Source organism: Bos indicus, chromosome 24 (genome assembly GCF_029378745.1).
Source record: "Bos indicus isolate NIAB-ARS_2022 breed Sahiwal x Tharparkar chromosome 24, NIAB-ARS_B.indTharparkar_mat_pri_1.0, whole genome shotgun sequence".
Taxonomy (NCBI): Eukaryota; Metazoa; Chordata; class Mammalia; order Artiodactyla; family Bovidae; genus Bos; species Bos indicus.
The window spans coordinates 39391682-39415048 of NC_091783.1; the positions used below are offsets into that span (position 1 = coordinate 39391682).

Here is a 23367-nt window from a genome sequence, read left to right on the forward strand (position 1 = left end):
GAGAACCAGGTCTGCTTCTCCTCACTGCTGTGTCCCCACCATGCACACTGCCTGGCACATGGGAGATGCTCAGTGAACATTTACGATAAATGAACATCACCAGATTCTCGTCATTGGAGACGGTACGGTCCATGATGATTAGGCGTCTGCCTGCACAGGTGGTGGCAAGGGGCTCACTACTTCTGGTACAAAGAAAAACCAAATGCATAAACCTGGACTCCACGAGGCCTTTAGGATCTTGGACAAGTAAGTAAGGCTCACAATGGGCACTTAAATATTCATCCATATCATTTGTGCACAGGGACTGAACAGGTACCAAAACCTTGCTACTTCTCCCAGTGGTGTGGCAGGAGCAGGAACACTTCCACCTGAAATGCTGCCCATAGACTGGGGAGAATGATGCAATTCTTCCCTAGCCCAGAGCATCAGCCTCTGAGCTTCGCCACTGGTTCACATTCACTCTGTCCATGTCAGTGATCAATCCTGGAAGAGGAATTAAAGACCAGGCTGAGTCTCTCTGTCTGGCCCTGGCTCCTCATGCTGGACAGAGCATTGGGCCTGGAGTCAGCCCCCTGACTCCTCCAAGCGCCAGAGCCCTGACTTGGCTTGGGCCATGGTGCTTCATCTCTTTGTGTCTGCTTTCTCATTTCTAAACTGAGTGACTAACCTGCTTCAAGGGCCACTGAAAGGACTGGATGAAATAATGTAGAAAGCACTAAGTGAGATCTTAGGTTCGTAGAATGGTGATGGCGTTAAATGAGGTTACGAGGGCAGCTCACACTCATACCTTTTGGCCACGCTTCCTTGGCCAGTGCAGCCCACAGGTTCCTGACATCTCCCTCCCTCCATCTCACCTCTGTGGGCTCCAAGATACAGAGGCAGAGCTAAGGGCCCCTGGAGAACCAGCCCACTTGAAAAGGTAAAGAAGGATGGCTCCTCTGTCCATGGAATTCTCCAGACAAGAATACTGGAGTGGGTTGCCATTCCCTTCTCCAGGGGATCTTCCCAATCCAGGGATCAAGTCCAGGTCTCATGCATTGCAGGTGGATTCTTTATTGTCTGAGCCAACAGTGAAACCCTCAATCTTTGGGAGGTGTGTTGAACTTATATATCTAGTTCACGAGGAGCTAGGAAGAAGCAGCAAGGAGCCCTTAATAGCTAATCTGACACAGTTCTGTTACCCGATGGAAAGGGGTAAATGCAGGAAATCATATCTACTCGGAGCCAAGAGCTTATGTATTAACACATGTGCTGCTCCTAACACATTTTTTCCCCAGTCTTGCCACCATGGCTGGAAGCTTTTTTTTTTTTTTTTTAAAGCACTTATCTGAGATGTTCTCAAGAGCATGTGTCAGTATTTGGAAATCCCATCAAAAACTACAAATACTCATGTTGCTGAAGATAGATACATATTTTTGAAGGAGACAAAATGATTTAGCACCAGACTAATGAATAAAGGGATCAACTGGGGTCAGAGCCATTGGCCATCAAAAAAAAAAGAAAGAAAGACACAAACCGGGAGTTCTAACTATAAACACATTCAACTGAGTTCTTAGAAGAGTTTAATGGACTAGTTTGGAAGGAAGTTCAAAAAGCAGTTCCAAAAATACTCTGAGCCACAGAATCATCTCCATTCACAAACATAGCTCTCATTTATCGACAGCCTACTATCTGCCAGGCACTTGGTAAGTATGTTACATTCACTCTATCACTTGAGATTCAGAAAACCCCTAAATCTATATTGTACCATCTAACACCTGAGAAATTCAGTCTGTGCCCAAGGTCACAATAAAGATCTTAGATAGAACTGCATTTGTCTGCATAGAAGTATTTATTTGACAGCTCTCTCCTCTCCCTCTTCAAGAAGACAACATTCCTTTGAATGAATGCTCTCTGATATATTTGCTAAAAAAAATTTTTTTTTCATATAATGGCCAAGCTTTCTGTAATCCATGCAAACATAGAACCCTACAATAACCATGCAGGATTACTAGAACCTGGGGCCTTGAAACAGGGCTTTGCTAGTGGACAGAAATTTCCAGTGTCAGAGGGAAGCACTCTGAGACCCTTTCAAATGGGAAGCAGAAATGAGCCTACAAAAATCTCAGAAATGAATAACAGAGAATGGGATGTGTATCCAGCTACCATTATGTTTACAGGGAGGGTTTGAGCTTCTAGTATGAAGTATAATTACATATTAAATTTAGTTATATAGAAGCTGCACAGACTAGGTGTTAAGAGTTGCGTTTAAACCTGACTTTGGAATCTCTAGTGCTCAGTTGCTTCGGTTGTGTTCAACTCTTTGTGACCCTAAGGACCATAGCCTGCCAGACTCCTCTATCCATGGGAATTTCCCGGCAAGACTACTGGAGTGGGTTACTATGCCCTACTCCAGGGGATCTTCTCGACCAAGCTATCGAATCCATGTCTCCTGTGTCTCCTGCTTTGCAGGAGGATTTTTACCATTGAGCCACTGAGGAAGCCCAGTAAATTATCCCCTAAGGCCTCAGTGATTTCAATGCAGAGTGGGAATCACCCTCATCCTAGGGTTGCTTGAGAATCAGATATGTTAAGTTCTTCCTAGTATGTCTAAGGCATAGGAAGCCCACTATAATGTTAGCTGTGATTATTCATATTGATGTAGAAACACACTCATTTCCCCAAGGGTCATTATCTGGGAGAGGGCACCACAGGACAGACATTGATATTCTACAAAGGTACTTAGTCTTCAGCAGTGGTGCTTTAATTCAATTAGACTACATCAAGTCTGAGTTTTTTAAACTTTATGAGAATTTTCCTTGCCAACATTACACAGCGTCTGAAATTAATTAAATGATAGTTTCTAAAGTAAAAAGTTTCCAGGACCCATTTCTGTAGAGTACCTCAGAAAAGAAAAATTTGGCATGCATTCCTTATGAAGATGAATATACATTTCTTTTTTCCTGTGGAGAACTTTGTGATCTTCAAAATATTTGGCAGCAGTTTTATCTTTATGAAGTCAAGGCAGCCACAGTTACTCCCAAGTTGATCAGGAGAATAGATGATGATGTTTTCCTATCACGAAATGTTCTCATATCATTAAGTCTGGACTTTTAACAGCCCTATTTTCAAATTAATGGAGAAGAAAAATTTCCCTAGGTTCCTAATTTAGAACATCAATTTTATGCAAAGAGAGAGAAAGTTATGGGTACCTGGAGGACCTACCTCAACTACAGGAAGTCTCTGTTCCCAAGAGAGCCCTGCTTCTCCCCCATCTTAGGACACCAGGAGAATCTTATATAGGGACCATCTGTGAAATCCTAGCTAACTGAATTCTCACCAGAGATAGGATCCAAAAAGCAAAGTTTCACAGCTGCCATGCAAAAATCGTCAATTCAGTAGAATTGAAATACTAGAGTTTAGCTCTAATACTTTGTCCACCTGATGCAAAGGGCCAACTCAATGGAAAAGACTCTGATGCTGGGAAAGATTGAGGGCAGGAGGAGAAGGGGACGACAGAGGATGAGATGGTTGGATGCCATCATCGACTCAATGGACATGAGTTTGAGCAAACTCCAGGATATAGTGAAGGATAGGCAAGCCTGGCATGCTGCAGTCCATGGCGTCACAAAGAGTTGGACACAACTTAGCGACTGAACAACAACAACAATCTGTTCTTCAAAGGGATGAAACAGACCTCCATCCAATTACCTGGGAAGCCAACCACTAAAACAGTCTGTCTTCTGAGCTCCAAACAATCAATCTACAAATGAACCTATGGATGTCAGTGTTCATAAGTTCATGGTTATTCGGATTAATTTGAAACCTTCTTGCAGTTCATATCAATCAGGCAGTATTTACTTGGTTGCTTCTCTAGAAAAACTAATGAATACTAAACAATATTACTGATGGCTTAATAACTACCTCAGGTTCTTGGTATGTGATCTACATAAAATATTTTTCACCTACCACATAATTAGCAGTTTTCAAAAAGATGAGAGAAAATTTCATGATATTGCACCTATATCACGATGTTAGATATTATAGTTTAAATTTTGCCTTTATGCATGCTAAAGCACGGACATGCTATTTCACCTACCTCTATAGGTAGGCTATCTTTTTATTTTATTTTATTTTTAAACTTTACAATATTGTATTAGTTTTGCCAAACATAAAAATGAATCCGCCACAGGTATACCCATGCTCCCCATCCTGAACCCTCCTCCCTCCTCCCTCCCCATACCCTCCCTCTGGGTCGTCCCAGTGCACCAGCCCCAAGCATCCAGTATCGTGCATCGAACCTGGACTGGCGACTCATTTCATACATGATATTATACATGTTTCAATGCCATTCTCCCAAATCTTCCCACCCTCTCCCTCTCCCACAGAGTCCATAAGACTGATCTATACATCCGTGTCTCTTTTGCTGTCTCGTACACCGGGTTATTGTTACCATCTTTCTAAATTCCACATATATGTGTTAGTATACTGTATTGGTGTTTTTCTTTCTGGCTTACTTCACTCTGTATAATAGGTTCCAGTTTCATCGACCTCATTAGAACTGATTCAAATGTATTCTTTTTAATGGCTGAGTAATACTCCATTGTGTGTATGTACCACAGAGACACGTGTACCCCAATGTTCATCACAGCACTGTTTATAATAGCTAGGACATGGAAGCAACCTAGATGCCCATCAGCAGATGAATGGATAGGTAGGCTATTTTTTATTTGCCATCTTATTTTGATCTTTGGCTCAAACTCTACTATACCATCCAGACACAAAAATATACGCACCTCCGGTAACCTCGCCAAGATGCTCCCTGCAAATCCTCTTGGCATCTGTGTGTTGGATCAGGTTTTTCCCCAACTTTGAGTTTCAGAAATGCTGAAAGTAATCTAAAGTGTTTGTATAAAAGGGCAAAAAAAAAAATGGTGATAGCACAAGAGCTAATTAAAGTTCAACCTAAAATTAGATGGGTTCCCTTGATTAATTGCATAGCAACTGCCTGATGAGTGGAGGGGTGAGGAGGACATCCATAGTCTATACTAGTCTAGATGCAGTAACTTTAAGAATGAAGAAGAGGGACTTCCCTAGCTGTCCAGTGTTTAAGAATCCACCTTGCAATACAGGGAATGTGGGTTTGACCCATGGCCCGGGAACTAAGATCCTATATGCCGAGGAGCAACTAAGCCCACATGCGTGTCACAACTACTGAGCCTGTGTTCCAGAACTAGAGAGTCTGTGCGCCGACATAAAAATCCCGCATGATGCCATGAAGACCCCAAGTGCCACAACTAAGATGTAAATGCAGCCAAATAAATAAATATAGGAGATAAAAAAAAAAAAAGAATGAAGAACTCTTATTCCTAACTTAAAATTGGTTGTTTAGAAATAGTTCCCCCAGGGAAGCATTTAGAAAAACTAAACAACTTTGGCAACACAAACTGCCTGATAAGAGTAACTTTTTAATTTTAACTTTTTCAAACTTAATTCACTCTGTAGGAAGAGACAACCTGTTACTGAACAACGTCAAAGCCTCAGGTGAAGTACAAAGTCTATCTGAATATGCAGGGGAATGAAGCCTGCAGATCCTAGTTCTGGAGAACACTGCAGGATACCCCACTGCACCATTCTGAAAAAAATCTACATTTGTTCGGGTACATTGATCAGCAAGGGGAACATCTGCATGTTTATTGAAAGGAAATTGAATGGCAGGCCTTGTTATGTGACTCAAATGTTATGTTCCATACTTTACATGGTAATTTCCAAGACATTATATTGGGGGGAAAGAACAAAGAATGTATTATCTTCTGCGGTTTTCTTACGGCCACACATGGCAAATCCTTCACAAGAACCTTCTAAAAGGCTAGTGATCAACTGAATGAGATGTCCAAGGAGAAATTTTAATTTTCAAGTAGGATACATAATTAAAAATCCCATAAACGTGCTTCATGTGCTAAGCCTGCAGCATCTTTTTGAGCCATAAAGAAAGTGCCTAAAAATAAGTTGGGGGGCATAATGGAAGGGACATGGGAGCTCCTAAGAGCCAAGACTGGAACAATTTGAGCAAAAAAAGGAAATAAGGATGATACTCGAGTATAACCCAAAGAATCAAGTAAATATCCATGACTCCATACCGTTATAAATAAATGACTGACTAAATACACAGAAATAGGAGAAGGCACAACTCTTACAGAAGAATTCCAACTAATAATTGTAGGATGAAGGAAGGAAATAGAAAAATCACCAGATCCATGGATGAATGCCAAAATTAGGGGGTGAAAGTTTAAGTTTCAGAGTATCTCCCCACAAATATTTATTAACTACAGACGGATGCATGTTACCCTCCTTATAGTAGGAACCACCTTAACTCAGGTGATGAAAGTTGACATCACCAATAATGTTAACACAGAGGTCACAGGCTCCCAACATGATGCACTGAGAGGTCACATCACCTGTGTAGGTTCTTCCCCAAATGCATGACCTTAGTCTATTCATGGGAAACATGGGACTTTCCTGGTGGCTCAGTCAGTAAAGAATCTGCCTGCAATGCAGGAGACCCAGGTTCGATCCCTGGGTTGCGAAGATCCCCTGGAGAAGAGAATGGCTACCCACTCCAATATTCTTCCCTGGAGAATTACAGGGACAGAGGAGCCTGGCGGGCTGCAGCCCATAGGGTTGCAAAAAACTGGACATGACTGAGCAACTAACACTTTCACGTACATGAGACAAAGCCAAATGGAGGGACATTCTACAAAATATCTGGGACACCAAGAGCTTGAATCCTCACTGTCTTCCCAGCATCTGCCTGCAAGTGTGTCATGTTGTCAGGCTTCGTGGCACTCACTTAATAACCAGGCCACCAAACAGTTATCTTTGGAAAGGACTTAAATGACCAGAGAGGAAATTCTATTTGTCTTAGCCAGTACCACACACAGAAAAACATAATGCAGTTCAATTCGTTGATATTTTAAGACTAGACTACTGATTCATAACGTATAATACTTGCATCTTTCAGCTTCTCTGTCTAATGGGCTTGGTCAAATAAATGACTTCTAAGAAAAACATGACATATGCCAAAATACAGAATTTTGCTCTAGCTCAATTGTTGAAGTAGGAAACACATTTTAGCTATCTATTAGCTTGATTTGTGCATGTATCCATCAAGACTGCCCCAGGAAGCAAGAGGCGTACGCAGCTGTGAATTTCAGAGAAATAAGGCAGGGAATGTTAGAGAAGCCAACAAGGGGTGTTGAGGCACCAGGACTGGGAAGAGGAGGGATACTTTATCACCCCCAGGCTGACACGGTGTGGGGAGGAAGCTGTTAACAGCACTCACTGTGAGCTGAAAGATAGGGAAGAATCCATCCAACAAGAGCAGTGCCAGTAATATTTCCTTCCATTTCGTTCACCAGAGAGCACTGAACAGAGTTCATTGTGTGATTCAGTAGGTTCTCATTAGTTTACTGTTTTATACATAGCCGTGTGTATATGTTCTGGTGGCTCAGATGGTAAAGAATCTGCCTGCAATGTGGGAGACCTGGGTTCAACCCCTGAGTAGGGAAGATCCCCTAGAGGAGGGCCTGGCAACCCACTCCAGTATTCTTGCCTGGAGAATCCCATGGACAGAGGAGCCTGGCGGGGTACAGTGCATAGGGTCACGCAGAGTCAGACACGACCGAGGGACTTAGCACACACTCACTTGTATATATCAATCCCAATTCTCCAGTTCATCTCACACCTGCCTTCCTTCCTTGGTGTACACATGTTTGTTCTCTGTGTCTCTATTTCTGCTTTGCAAATAAGTTCATCTGTATCATTTTTCTAGATTCCACATAGAAGTGATATTATACGACAGTTTTTTTTTCTCTTTCTAGAAGTATAGTTGATTTATAATGTGTTAGTTTCAGGTATACAGCAAAGTGAATATATATATTCTTTTTCAGACTCTTCATTCCTATAGGTTATTATAAAATATTGAGTATAGTTCCCTGTGCTGCACAGTAGGTCAAACACAGAATATTATATCACATAAAGTGAAAAATGAAGTTCAAATTTCAATTTACATACCCAATTTTTGCAGAGAATTATGATAGGCAATCAATAAAATACTTTCAAGCATAAAAATACCATATGAGGGTTATATTCTATGGAGCAAGTAGAAAAAAAAATAAAGTTTAAGGAGAGAAAGAAATGATGCAAAATATCTGCAAAAGAAAAGCTTGTTCCTGTCCTTGTAAAATAGATGGCCAGTAGGAAATTGCTAGGGCTTCCCCGGTGGCTCAGATGGTAGAGAATCTGCCTGCAATGCAGGAGACCCAGGTTCAATCCCTGGGTCAGGAAAATCCCCTGGAGAAGAGAATGGCTACCCACTCCAGTATTATTGGGGCTTCCCTGGTGGTTCAGATGGTTAAAAAAAAAAATCTGTCTATTACATGAGAAACCTGGGTTTGATCCCTGGGTCAGGAAGATCGCTACAGAATTTAAAAGATACATATAGAAGAGTGATGTACTTGTTTGATTATGAAAAGTATCATATATGCATGATAACTAAAACCATGTGTGGTATAACCATTTAAATTTGACATGAAAAAATTTAGTGTAAAATCATTTAGATATGAGCCTAAAAATGGACAAGGGGTACATAGTTTCTCAAACTTCTTCTAGGTGGCATAGAAGCAAAAAGTATGAAGATCACTGGTCCTCAATGAAGTACTGTCCCATCCATGCTCGAAAGCTGCCGTTCTCCTTCCACTGTGATTTATACCAATTCTTCTGGATGGTTACAAAGAAAAACAGTCAAATCTGAGAGAAAGGAAAGGCTTTGTTGAATATCAAAGAATGTTTTTAAAACACTAGATGTGAAAATATGGATCTAGATTTCCCAGAGGTCTCTCCACATTTGCTAGGGTGCTCCCTGGGGTATACTCAAGCCCTGATTAAATGCAAAACATCTCTGGGTGATACTGATATTTGTCAACAAGAGGAGAGACTAACAAAGTTACAGTAATGTTCCTAGCAGTATATATATATAGACCATTCCCAGGATCTCTCTTGGAGGAAGAATGTAAAGTTTTTTGTTCTTCAAGTCCATACTTTCAGATCCCCGGATTTCCAAATTAAGAAGTTTTTATTGAATATGTTGTTGTATGTTACCCACTTCTTCAAAGAGCCTTGGCATAGCCCCAGCATGCTTTGAACTTAAGAAATTCTGTAAGAAGCTCAAGCTGAACAATGAGAAAAATAAAACTAAGACTTTCAGTTATAAAAACGTGGACTATTGAAAAAATTGAGTTTAGTGACGATTATGCAAGCTCCTACAAGATCAAGCCAGTCAATCCTAAAGGAAATCACCCCTGAATATTCAATGGAAGGACTGATGCTGAAGCTGAAGCTCCAAATACTTTGGCCACCTGATGCAAAGAGCCAACCCATTGGAAAAGACCCTGATGCTGGGAAAGATTGACGGCAAAAGGAGAAGGGGGCGGCAGAGGATGAGATGGTTAGATAGCATCACCAGCTAAACAGACAAGAATTTGAGAAGACTTTGGGAGATATTGAAGGACAGGGGAGCCCAATGTGCCGCAGACCATGGGGTGCAAAGAGTCGGACATGACATAGCAACAAACAACAACAAACAATGGAACTTTTCCATAAATACAATTTTATAAAATGTATCTTGATTACAATCGGTAGATTTGATTGGGTAATGTTTTCTTTCAATGGGACTGCATAGCTTTTTAGCACAATTTTCAGTAATCTGGAATAGGAATTCTCAAAATTAGCCCTTCAGATCTAGAGGCAATCTAAAGGGGAAAAAATGAAACAGAATAGTAACAGCAGAATTTGTTTTGGTGAGCAGAACATTTTTAGTTTAGATTTTTAGTTTGACCACCCTCATTTTAAAGAGAGTGGTCAGCTACCTCTCAATATTTTTAGCAAGTACTGGTACTTATTGTATGAAGTTAATCAAATGTTTACTACCAATCACTCACTTTCTAATTCGGAATCACTGTCTCTGTTGGGTGCGTGACCAAAACAGCAATTAAGAGTCAGCAGGGCTTGTGAACAACTCGATTAAAACGTTGCTGAGGTATAGCATATAATACAACATAGTTGTCAGATTAGTGATGCCCCCATTGTGAACGAGTAGCCCACCTGAGGGATGAGAGGAGCGGGTGAGAGGGAAGCATGTTCTTGGCCTCTTAAGGGCCAACTGTGTTTTACGACACAGTTCTTAACACTAGGTTAGGTGACTAACTCAGAGATGTATATTTCTTTTACCCAGAGGTGAAGACCTTGCTACTTTTCCTCTTTTTCCCAGGCACACACAGCTTTCAATAGCTTACTTTCACTGCCTCTAAGTGGAAGATGTTTATCGTGTGTCCCTAGTTGGAATTCTTAAAATATTTCCCTATGGCAATATATTGGTATGCTGCTGCTGCTGCTGCTAAGTTGCTTCAGTTGTGTCTGACTCTGTGTGACCCCATAGACGGCAGCCCACCAGGCTCCCCCGTCCCTGGGATCCTCCAGGCAAGAACACTGGAGTGGGTTGCCATTTCCTTCTCCAATGCATGAATTCATACCAAATCTTAGGCATAATTAAATTGTGGTACTTTTTTGCTTTTAAAGGGATATTTATTAATGAAAATATTAAATCCAAGTGGATATCTAAATTTTTTTAATTTGTATATAACCAATATGACTAAAAATATACATGGTAGAAACTGATAGAATTAAAAAGAAATACAAACATCTAAATCACGATTGATACTTATCACATTCAGTAACTAATAAAAGAAAAGAAAAATTGTAGTCATATGTTAGAATTGGTTCAAAACTTTACTTAAATATACCTACTGGGCATAGAACACTACAGCCAGCAACTGCAGAATATAAATTCTCTTGAGACACACAGAATATCACTGTACTACGGTGAATAGTGTTTCTCTCAAAAAAAAAAAAAAAATGTTTATCCAGAAACTCAGAATGTGATCTTAGTTGGAAACAGGGTCTTTTGAAATGAATTGCTTAGAATGAGGTCATGCGGGATTTGTTGTTTAGTGGCCAAGTCATGCCCTACTCTTGTGCGACCCCATGGACTCCTCTGTCAATGGGATTTCCCAGGCAAGAATCCCAGAGCGGGTTGCCATTTCCTTTTCCAAAACTGTGGTACTTTGATAGCAAAGTTCAGCTATACAGCTAGATGAACTTTGCTTAGACCTGAAGACATACCTCTTCAAAACTTGTAATCAGTGCTGTTTTCTTCTGACAAATATCTGTCACAACATTTTGCAAAATTCTAAGGAAAATTACAAACTGGAGATTTACTCTAAACACGCATAGCTATCTGACTACAATTTGTGTGCAAAACACCCTGAAGACTTTACTTGACCAAGATGTTGATGTTGGACGTCAGAGTTCTTCCCTCCACACCTCTAAGATGCCAGCATAGCACCTCCACTGCAGCTTACTGCCAACACAGACCACACTACAGGGAAGCGCAGGCACAAAGAGAATTAAAAGAAGACGTTTCTGGTAACATCAATACAGTTTCTTATTTATGTGCACAAAGCATAAAAGTCTATCAGTATTAAAAAGCAAGAAAACAGAATTTGGAATTAGTCCAACCCAAATGAGGCATCTTCAAACCTCGATGGTGCTGCTTACAGGTCTCGATCCCACTTAACTTTCTTTCTATTTATGATTCAAGCTTTCTAAAATGTACACTAATGAGTCTTTTTTTTGTACTCCAAACATTAGAATTTAGTATGATAAATTTTTTGGTAATTCAGTTTTTTAATTGAAGTATAGTTAATTCACAATGCTTTGTTAGTTTCAGGTGTACAGAAAAGTGACTCAGTTTTATATATATATATTTTTTTTTTCAGATTCTTTTCCATTATAGGTTATTACAAGATATTGAGTACATTTTCCTGTGCTATACAGTAGGTCCTTGTTGTTTGCGTATTCTAAATATAATAGTGTGAGTATCTATATGTTAATCACTAACTCCTAATTTATCCCTCCTGCTCTTTTCCCTTTGGTAACCATAAAAGCAAAATGGCTGTCTGGGGAGGCCTTACAAGTAGCTGTGAAAAGCAGAGAAGAGAAAAGCAAAGGAGAAAAGGAAAGATATAAGCATCTGAATGCAGAGTTCCAAAGAATAGCAAGGAGAGATAAGAAAGCCTTCCTCAGCGATCAGTGCAAAGAAATAGAGGAAAACAATAGAATGGGAAAGACTAGAGATCTCTTCAAGGAAATGAGAGATACCAAGGGAACATTTTATACAAAGATGGGCTCGATAAAGGACAGAAATGGTATGGACCTAACAGAAGCAGAAGATATTAAGAAGAGGTGTCAAGAATACACAGAAGAAATGTACACAAAAGATCTTCACAACCCAGATAATCACGATGGTGTGATCAGTCACCTAGAGCCAGACATCCTGGAATGTGAAGTCAAGTGGGCCTTAGCATCACTACGAACTAGTGGAGGTGATGGAATTCCAGTTGAGCTATTTCAAATTCTGGAAGATAATGCTGAAAGTGCTGCACTCAATATGCCAGCAAACTTGGAAAACTCAGCAGTGGCCACAGGACTGGAAAAGGTCAGTTTTCATTCCAATCCCAAAGAAAGGCAATGCCAAAGAATGCTCAAACTACCGCACAATTGCACTCATCTCACACGCTAGTAAAGTAATGCTCAAAATTCTCCAAGCCAGGCTTCAGCAATATGTGAACCATGAACTTCCAGATGTTCAAGCTGGTTTTAGAAAAGGCAGAGGAACCAGAGATCAAATTGCTGACATCCTCTGGATCATGGAAAAAGGAAGAGTTCCAGAAAAACATCTATTTCTGCTTTATTGACTATGCCAAAGCCTTTGACTGTGTGGATCACAATAAACTGTGGAAAATTCTGAAAGAGATGGGAATCCCAGACCACCTGACCTGCCTCTTGAGAAATCTGTATGCAGGTCAGGAAGCAACAGTTAGAACTGGACATGGAACAACTGACTGGTTCCAAATAGGAAAAGGAGTAAGTCAAGGCTGTATATTGTCACCCTGCTTATTTAACTTATATGCAGAGTACATCATGAGAAACGCTGGGCTGGAAGAAGCACAAGCTGGAATCAAGATTGCCTGGAGAAATATCAATAACCTCAGATATGCAGATGACACCACCCTTATGGCAGAAAGTGAAGAGGAACTCAAAAGCCTGTTGATGAAAGTGAAAGAGGAGAGTGAAAAAGTTGGCTTAAAGCTCAACATTCAGAAAACGAAGATCATGGCATCTGGTCCCATCACTTCATGGGAAATAGATGGGGAAACAGTGGAAACAGTGTCAGACTTTATTTTTTGGGGCTCCAAAATCACTGCAGATGGTGAGTGTAGCCATGAAATTAAAAGACGCTTACTCCTTGGAATGAAAGTTATGAGCAACCTAGATAGCATATTCAAAAGCAGAGATATTACTTTGCCAACAAAAGTCCATCTAGTCAAGGCTATGGTTTTTCCAGTAGTCATGTATGGATGTGAGAGTTGGACTGTGAAGAAAGCTGAGGGCCGAAGAATTGATGCTTTTGAACTGTGGTGTCGGAGAAGACTCTTCAGAGTCCCTTGGACTGCAAGGAGATCCAACCAGTCCATTCTAAATGGGATTAGTCCTGGGTGTTCTTTGGAAGGACTGATGCTAAATCTGAAACTGCAGTACTTTGGCCACCTCATGTGAAGAGTTGACTCATTGGAAAAGACTCTGATGATCGGAGGAATTGGGGGCAGGAGGAGAAGGGGATAACAGAGGATGAGATGGCTGGATGGCATCACCGACTCGATGGACATGAGTTTGGGTGATCTCTGGGAGTTGGTGATGGACAGGGAGGCCTGGCGTGCTGCGATTCATGGGGTCACAAAGAGTCGGACATGACTGAGCGACTGAACTGAACTGAACCGTAAGTTTGTTTTCTATGGCTGTGGGTCTATTTCTGTTTTGTAAATAAGTTCGTGTCATTTTTTTTTTTTAGATTCTACATATCATCATATGTGATGTTATATGATATTTGTCTTTGACTTACTAATGAATCTTTAAAAAGAGTATTATTTGTTGGGTATGGGATAGTTGTTATAATTCTTATAAGGAGGCTGTCTGGAGGTCGAGGAGTTTACTACGTGTCCTGTTCACTCTGGATAGAAAAGGTGCTACTTTTTAATCCTGGAAGGGCATCAAGAGTTAAACAGACTTACAGCAGCTGGCTGGGGCACTGAATTGCTATTGATAATATTTTTAACATAAAAAATGCATTTAAAATTCTAAATAAGTGGTTCACCAGCTTCAAGAATACAGGCCATTCTTATGTAGTTCCTTATGTAGGGAAGTTTCCTTACACAGGTTTTATTTCTCTGCTGTTGCCTGGCAACAGAGACGTGGCAAGAGATGTCAGAGGTGAGGGAGCAGACTGCAGTCATTATGGAAAAGCAAGCTTATCAGCATTTTCCATCGAACTTTGTAATCCTTGAAATAAAATAGGTTTCATTGTGTTGAATAGTCTGTATGTTTTTTTCTTATCAAATGCCAAGTTTTTAGAGACTTTCTTTCTTTCTGAATATAAGTCCAGTACACATGGAGAATTTAAATTATGTGCATTGCTTTGAAATGGACTTCTCTGTTATATTAGCACATTTTGAAGGGTAAAGTGGAAAACTTTCAGCATTCTGAAGTCATGTACTCTGAGAAAAGTGGTTGTAAACACATTTGAAAACATTCCAAGAGGCATCAGAAATACACATTGGCTCTAAATTTCCTCACCATTGAGCCATTAGTTCATGTCAAATAAAATTCCATTTTCAAATACATTGACCTGCTTATTAAAAAATTCTTCTTTTAGAGAAAGGAATGCAAACGTTCTCTAGGTTGGCTAGACTCTATTTTGACATGAGCAGCAATGTGATCAAAATTTAAGCATCATTTCTTGGAGTTTATTTTTTTCAGCCTGTTCTGTACCAAATGCTAGGCCTCTGAGGATTCATAGCTCTTGGGTAATTAATTGCATTTCAGCATGATGCATTTTAGGACTTCTTTTCCAGTGGGCAAAACATAATGCGATTTTAATGACATTTCATTTCTGGGCAATGTGGTGTTCAATGATTCTTACCCCCAAATTTTAACTTTTCCAGATAACTGCTATAAAGGTAAGAAACTTGAGTTAGAATCATGTTCCATGTTGGTTTGAAGTGGATTTTTATCCCTGCTGTGGATCCTCCCTTGTATCATACCTAAGTGAAGCCACAGTGACCATCCATTTAGGGATGTGTCCTTAAACGTGAGTAGAAAAAATTAACTCTGTCCTTCCATAGTTGAGCAGGACCCTATGGGGCCTTCCTAGAAGAGATCTTGCCCCACCCCCCATGTCCTCCACCTTCTTCTTGTCTATAGAAAAATGTTAACCTCTTAGGCTGAATACCAGACCACCTTACCTGTCTCCTGAGAAACCTGTACACAGGTCAAGAAGCAACAGTTAGAACTGGAGGTGGAATAACAGACTGGTTCAAAATTGGGAAAGGAGTACATCCAGGCTGTATATTGTCACCATGCTTATTTAACTTCTATGCAGAGTACATTATGAGAAACGCTGGGCTGGATGAATCACAAGCTGGAATCAAGATTGCCAGGAGAAATATCAATAACCTCAGATATGCAGATGATACCACTCTAATGGCAGAAAGCAAAGAGGAACTAAAGAGCCTCTTGATGAAAGTGAAAGATGACAGTGAAAAAGCTGACCTAAAACTCAGCATTCAAAAAACGAAGATCATGGCATCTGGTCCCATAACTTCATGGCAAATAGATGGGGAAAAAGTAGAAACAGTGACAGATTTTATTTTCTTGGGCTACAAAATCACTGCAGATGGTGACTGTAGTCATGAAATTAAAAGATGCTTGCTCCTTGGAAGAAAAGCTCTGACAAACCTAGATAGCATATTTAAAAAGTAGAGTTATCACTTTGCCAACAAAGGTCAGTATAGTCAAAGTTATGGTTTTTCCAGTAGTTATGTACAGATGTGAGAGTTGGACCATAAAGAAGGCTAAGTGCCAAAGAATTGATGCCTTTGAATTGTGGTGCTGAAGAGGACTCTTGAGAGTCCCCTGGACTGCAAGGATATCAAACCAGTCAATCCTAAAGGAAATCAACCCTGACTATTCATTGGAAGGACTGATACTGAAGCTGAATCTCCAATACTTTGACCACCTGATGTGAAGGTGTGACTCACTGGAAAAGACCCTGATGCTGGGAAGAGTGAGGGCAAAAGGAAAAGGAAATGGCAGAGGACGAGAGGGTTAGATAGCATCACTGTCCCAGTGGACATGAGTCTGAGCAAACTCCAGGAGATAGAGAAGGTCAGGGAAGACTGGTGTGCTGCAGTCCACAGGGTCACAAAGAGTCAGATACGACTGAGTGACTGAACAACAACAAGTGTACTGGGAATTGGTGGTCTGTTTAGAACTCCTTCTGCTCATGTATGTTTGTGTGGCATGTAAATAAGCATCTACTGACGAGGTCCTAACCAACAGCCATATGAGTCTAGCTGTCTATTACAGGGTGCTGGTGAATCATTGTCCTTTACATTACCCTTAAAGAGCAGCTGGAAGAATCTCCTCTCAGGTTTCAGGAGTAGGACAACTGGGGTTTTTATCTTAAGATATTTCAGATCTGTCACTAATTATGTCTTCCTCTTCACTTTCCCTGAAGGAGTTAAACCTGCAACCTACCTCGTCCACAAGGCATGAAGGTACATACCTCTCAGACTCACCTGGTCCTGGCCCTGCTTTTTCCTTCCTGTATCGTCTTTTAACCCTGACTTCCTCCACCATTTATTCTGTTTGAACAATTGGGACGCCTAACTCAGGTACTTTAGAGCAATATGGGATATGAGTTTTAAGAATTAGCAATAAGCAAAATAGTTGCATGGAAGAGAAAGATAGTCTTTTTCCTGCTTTTAGACCTCTACTTTGTGAAGGCAAAAAGGATTTAGGATGCCCCATCTATCCACCGCCCCCCACTCATGGGAGTCCTGACATTCAAAGAAGATGGCAAGAGTTCTGAGGAACAGGAGTAGGTGGGGGCTGGACTTGCAAGAAGGAAAGAGAAAAATCTCACATCTGAGCAGCAAGGAATTGAAACTAAGTTTCTGTGACTACGGGGTCACTTCTAAAGAAAGTCAAGAAAATGCCAGTCAGGAATTTCTCACATTAAATCCCAAAGTGACATTTAAAATCCTGACACATCCAATTTGTATAACACAAGAACGTCATCTCCACAGGACATATTTATGAAGTAGCTTTGCCCAGCTCCTGCATCACACGTGTTCCCCAACTTGGGCAGGTCTAAAAATGATCCCAAACCTGTTACTATATTTTCTGCCCTTGCAAGTGAGAGAGAATCTTCATTAAAAGAATAAAAAATAGGGAATGTAAAATATTGCTCTGGTTAAGTAAAGTGGTTATTAGTCTGATCAAAAGCAGTTATATGCTAATCAATAAATAGGACTAGGATATTTACGGTAGTAACTATGGGGAGGAAATATAACTGGATTCTCAGAAGCCGCTGTGACTGGAGGCACAGCACAGATACTCTTCCAGGCAGCTGGCATCTGCCTATGTTGTACAGATAATCAGTGAGAAGAGAGTTTTTCTTAGAAGCTGTATACACATACATTGTTTCATCAATTTGGTTCAATGACCAGAGACCTCATCACTTCCCATTCCCCTAACAGACTCCATTTCCTATGTTTCTTTTCTAAATCAACTCCAACCAGAAATCTATACCTTGTAGCAAACAAACCTCTAGGGAATTGTTCACACAATACTTCTTTCTTACAAACAACAACAAAAAAAAACAAGAGCTATTTATGTTTAAAAAAATCACGACCAGATTAGATAGCTTGGGTAAAGGATTCCAATTGTTAATGATTGGTAAGTAGAATAAAATGCTAAAATAAGTTGCCTAAAATATAATACTTTAAAATGACATTAATAATATTTCTAGGTTAAAATTATATCTGTTAATAGTGTGTCCTTTACAGCTAATACAATTTAAATTTTCTTCTCAACACTAATTATTTTATTATGTGATTTACTCTCATTGTCTACTCATGACATAAAAACATACCTTGGACATGAATTTCAAGTTAGAATCAGTTTTTCTAATGTAATTTACCAATATCTTGAATGTATTTTGTTGGTGGTAAAATATTCATATTTTATATTATATGATATACATATAATTTGATTATGTGTAATAATACATGCTTCCCTGATGGCTCAGGTGGTAAAGCGTCTGCCTGCAATGCGGGAGACCTGGGTTTGATCCCTGGGTTGGGAAGATCTCCTGGAGAAGGAAATGGCAACCCACTCCAGTACTCTTGCCTGGAAAATCCCATGGACAGAGGAGCCTGGTAGGCTACAGACCATGGGGTTGCAAAGAGTCGGACACGACTGAGCGACTTCACTTTCACAATATGTTGTATACAATATGAATAATATATATGATATGAATAAAATATATTAATATAAATAATATGTGGGTTGCCATGCCCTCCTCCAGGGGATCTTCCCAACCCAGGGATCAAACTTGAGTCTCTTGCATCTCCTGCATTGGCAAGAGGATTCTTAACCACTGGTGCCACCTGCTGCTAAGTCGCTTCAGTCGTGTCCGACTCAGTGCAACCCCATAGACAGCAGCCCACCAGGCTCCCCTGTCCCTGGGATTCTCCAGACAAGAACACTGGAGTGGGTTGCCATTTCCTTCTCCAATGCATGAAAGTGAAAAGTGAAAGTGAAAGTGAAGTCGTGTCCAACTCCCAGCAACCCCATGGACTGCAGCCCACCAGGCTCCTCCGTCCATGGGATTTTCCAGGCAAGAGGACTGGAGTGGGGTTCCATTGCCTTCTCTGAGTGCCACCTGGGAAGCCCTTAATATAGTATAAATATGATATGCAATAATGTAAATAAATGTTATATCAATATATCCAGAATTTAGAATGTCTCCCTTCTCATCTAGTAGGTAGGAAATATGATATATAATAAATTGTAATATAATATAGATAATATATATCAATATATCCAGAATTTATAATGTCTCCCTTCCCATCAAGGAGCTCTACCTAAATAATCTTCCTCTACCAGAAAAAAGCCTTCTGGGTAGTTCATCTCTCAGACTTAGATACCACTTCCTATCCCTGCATTGCTTATCTTCGACCTGTTATTCTTCCTACCAACCATCCCTCCTCTTTTTATTCTCACACTGACATCTGAGATTTAGGCTAGATTATTTCCAAGCTCCTGGCTCCAGTGTCTCACCAACTACTCCACTCTGTTCTCCACTCCACTCCAATGAAATCTTTCGAACCACGGTTTTCAAGGTCACTGTAGCTGTTCAATAAACTTCAGTAGATCCCATGCAGAGAAGTGTGAGAGCAGCAAGGTTGATATGCTATCCTTAGAAAGGCCTCTTTGTAGGACTGCCCCTTGGCTGGTACCTGGGAACTTGGATTAAGGGGAGAGTTTGCTCTGCTCCCAACTGATCAGGTGACTCTCTTGGCCCAAACTGTTGGTGCAAACCACATGGCTTATGCCGAATACCCACTTTCCTCCAGGAGCCTAGAATTTTGATGGGAACGTGGTAGAGGATGTCGATGGGACCAGCCACCAATAGAACTCCTGGGTAAGGTGTCTCTAGTAAGCCCACAGGCAGACACCATTTCTCAAGTGTTGTCAGTTTGTTCTGGAGGAATCAGGCACACCCCAGTGCACTGAAAAGCAGAGACATTACTTTGCTGACAAAGATCAGTCGAGTCAAAGCTATGATTTTTCTAGTAGTCATGTACAGATGTGACAGCTGGACTGTAAAGAAGGCTGAGAGCCAAAGAATTGATGCTTTTGAACTGTGGTGCTGGAGAAGACTCTTGAGAGTCCCTTGGACAGCAAGGAGATCCAACCAGTCCATCCTAAAGGAAATCAACCTTGAATATTCATTGGAAAGACTGATGCTGAAGCTGAAGCTTCAATAATTTGGCCACCTGATGCAAAGGGTCAACTCATTGGAAAAGACCTGGGTGCTGGGAAAGATTGAGGGCAGAGGGGAGAAGGGGACAACAGAGGATAAGATAGTTGGACGATATCACCAATTCAACGGATGTGAGTTTGAGCAAACTCTGGGAGACAGTAAGGGACAGGGAAACCTGGGGTGCTGCAGTCCATGGGGTTGCAAAGAATGGGACCTGATGGAGCAACTGAACAGCAAGGTGCAAAATATTACCAATTTCCAACTAAAAGGTTCATTTGAAGCAAAATGGCTCTATTAAGGGAGGCCTATTTTCTCTGTAACTTCCATGCTAGAAAGTTAATTTTTGCATAGCCCTGCAAAACTTTCTGGATTCGTTGAAAATAAATGTGAGAAATAGCTCAGAAACAGACATTCAAAGAAAAATAAAGTGTGGTGCAAAATACAGATAATATTCAAAATATCACACCAAAATCTCCCAGATAATAATATTGTTCTTGAAAGTTACTCTGAGAAAAGGAAAGAATTAAGAGAAACTAGCAACTCAGTAGTTGGCAGGAAAGGGGTTGGGTTCTTGTTCAGTCAAAGCCCCTTGTCTCTCAGGACGAGGTGGGTGACAAAGGAAACAGCCCCCTTTGAAAATATTATGAATTCACTTGATAAAATACATGTCAAGATCAAAAGATTCCAACAAAAGAGCCCGCAGAGAAACCTTTCTGAGTTTCCTGCTGCTTCTGTATACATACCTTGCTAATTAGTTACTTCTAAAACCAATTATTGCTAAAAATTCATTTTCCCAGTGATCCACAAAAGACCCACAGAAACCACTGAGGATGTCAGACATGAGACTCTCCAGCCTGAAATAGATCCCTGGCTTGACTGACAGGCAGCTCCCTCCCTTTGAGGTGTAGGTATCATCCACGCTTTAATGAAGTTGTTTTACTATTATTTCCAGAATAAATTTAAGTTACATCTGACTATTCTAGTCTGTGTAATTCTTGGCATAAAGAAAAGCGAATTACAACTTGTGAATTGCAAAGCCTGAGCATAAGCCTGTGGCGTTCTTCTCTTTGGAGCACATTCAAGCTTTTAACCACTTCTTCCATGGAAGTTGCCATAATGACCGAAAGCTGTTTCCTAACTCTAAGTGTGTGTCCTTAGAGCAAAGACTTTCTGATGAATCAGATTGGCAAAGACTAAGAAGGATAAAGAGGAAGGTGAGATGACATTGTAGCTAAACCCCATCTGTTCTCACCTCCAGGTTTTCCTGCTAAAAACTGAAAAGCAAAGCCTTTCAAACAGAGAAAAACTAGAGAACAATTAACGTAACAAAGTCACGAATGAACCAACGTTTTCAAAGACTTCAGGCACTAAAGAAGAATTTCCACATTTCCCTGGTTGAATTTATAACTGGACTTGCTTCATCATTTATCCTGTTCAGAGTTTGATAAATGGTCACTTCTCATAAGCACACATTCATGTTAGGAAGACAAAAACGTTACCTCCAAATCCTAAGAGGGACTTTGAGCACAGATAGAGGCAGATGAAGGATGGCATGCTGCAGTGCAGCAGTTTCAAAGTGACCGGAGTGCAGGCATCCTGGCTGCTATTCCTCCAGGAAGAGATTCAGCGAAACACAAACAGATCCAGGGAGGTAAAGGCAATTGTTTTCCGATCACATCCAGCTGCTCTCCTTGAATTCAAAGCTCGAAAAAACAAGCCAGGGGCAGGAAGCAATCACTGCACAGCATCCCACAGTGTCCTTCAGACCCGTCTCCGAATCGTTTTCCCGGCCCCTCTCTGTAGCTTCTCTGCATGACGGTGCAGCCCTCTGAAAAGTGCTGTGAAGCAGCTTCAGTGGCAGCAGCAAAGAGAACACCGCGAGTCACAGAGGGCATCCTAGGACCGCCGGCTCCCGGGCATCTTAGACTCTTCTGCTTTGTATCAAATTTTCAGTGTAAATATGTAGATGAGCATTTTAGAAATCCTTAGTTTCCCACAATTGCCATATTTTTAATTAGATTTTTTATGTAGACCATTTAAAAAGTCTTATTGAATTTGTTACAATATTACTTCTGTTTTATGTTTTGTTTTTTTGGCCACGAGGCTTGTAGGATATTAGCTCCCCAACCAGGGATCGAACCTGCATTCCCTGCATTGGAAGGCAAAGTCTTAACCACTGGACTGCCAAGGAAGTCTCTTCAATGCCCTATTAATGGGTTTGCGTGCTCAGTCGTGTCTGACTCTTTGCAACCCCACGGACTGTAGCCCACCAGGGTTATCTGTCCATGGGATTCTCCAAGCAAGAATACTGGAGTGGGTTGCCGTTTCCTCCTCCGGGGGATCTTCCTGACCCAGGGATTGAACCCACATCTCCTGCATTGGCAGGCAGATTCTTTATCATTTGAGTTACCTGGGAAGCCCATGCTGTATTAATACACACAGTTTAAACATCTACCAACAGAGCTACCAAAAGCAAAATGGAATAATGATGCTGATTTCTTTTCCTCCTTTATTTTACCAAAGACTCCATTGAAGCTCTTCCCTTCTAACTTTCTTTCCCCATATTTCTTCCAAGAGAGTCTGAGTTCACTGAATTGCTTAATCTCTAAAGTATAAAAATATCAGTAGGGCTACACTAGCCAGGCCAATAAGCAGAGATTCTCCAACTAAGTAAATGGGGCAAATTCCAACAAAGCTAGTCTATGAAATAGAGGCTCCGGCGGTGGGGAGGGACCAAGAAACAAGCAAGAGCTTTGCTTTCTGATCATCTATTGTGCTCTAGGCTAGTACTTATGGTATGTTATATAAACATGAATCCAAAATCAACCCCCAAACACTGAGCTATCAACCCCATCTTTAGATGCAAAAATAATCTCCAAATGGTCAAGTAACTTGCTCAACATCTCCTACACACAAGTAAGAAAATCACCACCCAAGAGAAAAGTGATCAAAATATAGGAAAAGACATTTCACAGCCGCCAGTAAGCGTGAGAAGTATTCATCATTATTAATTGTCAGAGAAACATAAAACTCCAGCAAGATAACCATTCAATTAGCAAAAATGAAAAAGTCCAACAAGTGTTAAAGAACTGTGGACCTACATTCCAATGAGAGTGAAAATTAGGTCTACTGACTTTGGAAAACCATTTGGTTCTATGTCCTGAAGTTAAACATTCATACACCCTAGGATGCAGCAATTCCACATCTGTCCAAGAGAAATTTGTTTTCAATTTCAATTATTATTTTTAATTGAAGTATAGTTGATTCACAATGTTGTGTTAGTTTCAGGTGAACAGCAAAGTGATTCAGTTATACGTATATTT

At 40.6% G+C, this 23367-nt stretch overlaps 1 protein-coding gene across 20 annotated transcripts in view; it reads right to left on the bottom strand.

Moving 5' to 3' along the window:
- EPB41L3 (erythrocyte membrane protein band 4.1 like 3) overlaps nucleotides 1-21834 on the bottom strand; it is a 180656-nt gene extending 158822 nt beyond the window's left edge. For 2 of the 20 annotated variants that reach the window (XM_070778893.1, XM_070778892.1), the window contains exon 1: nucleotides 21544-21833. In XM_070778893.1, the coding sequence (XP_070634994.1) occupies nucleotides 21544-21598 (55 nt within the window). In that variant the 5' untranslated portion in view covers nucleotides 21599-21833. Of the gene's footprint in view, nucleotides 1-21543 lie in introns of all 20 variants that reach the window. The other 18 variants (XM_070778895.1, XM_070778901.1, XM_070778902.1 and 15 more) reach the window with 11 other exon arrangements.
- Nucleotides 21835-23367: the final 1533 nt, after the last annotated feature.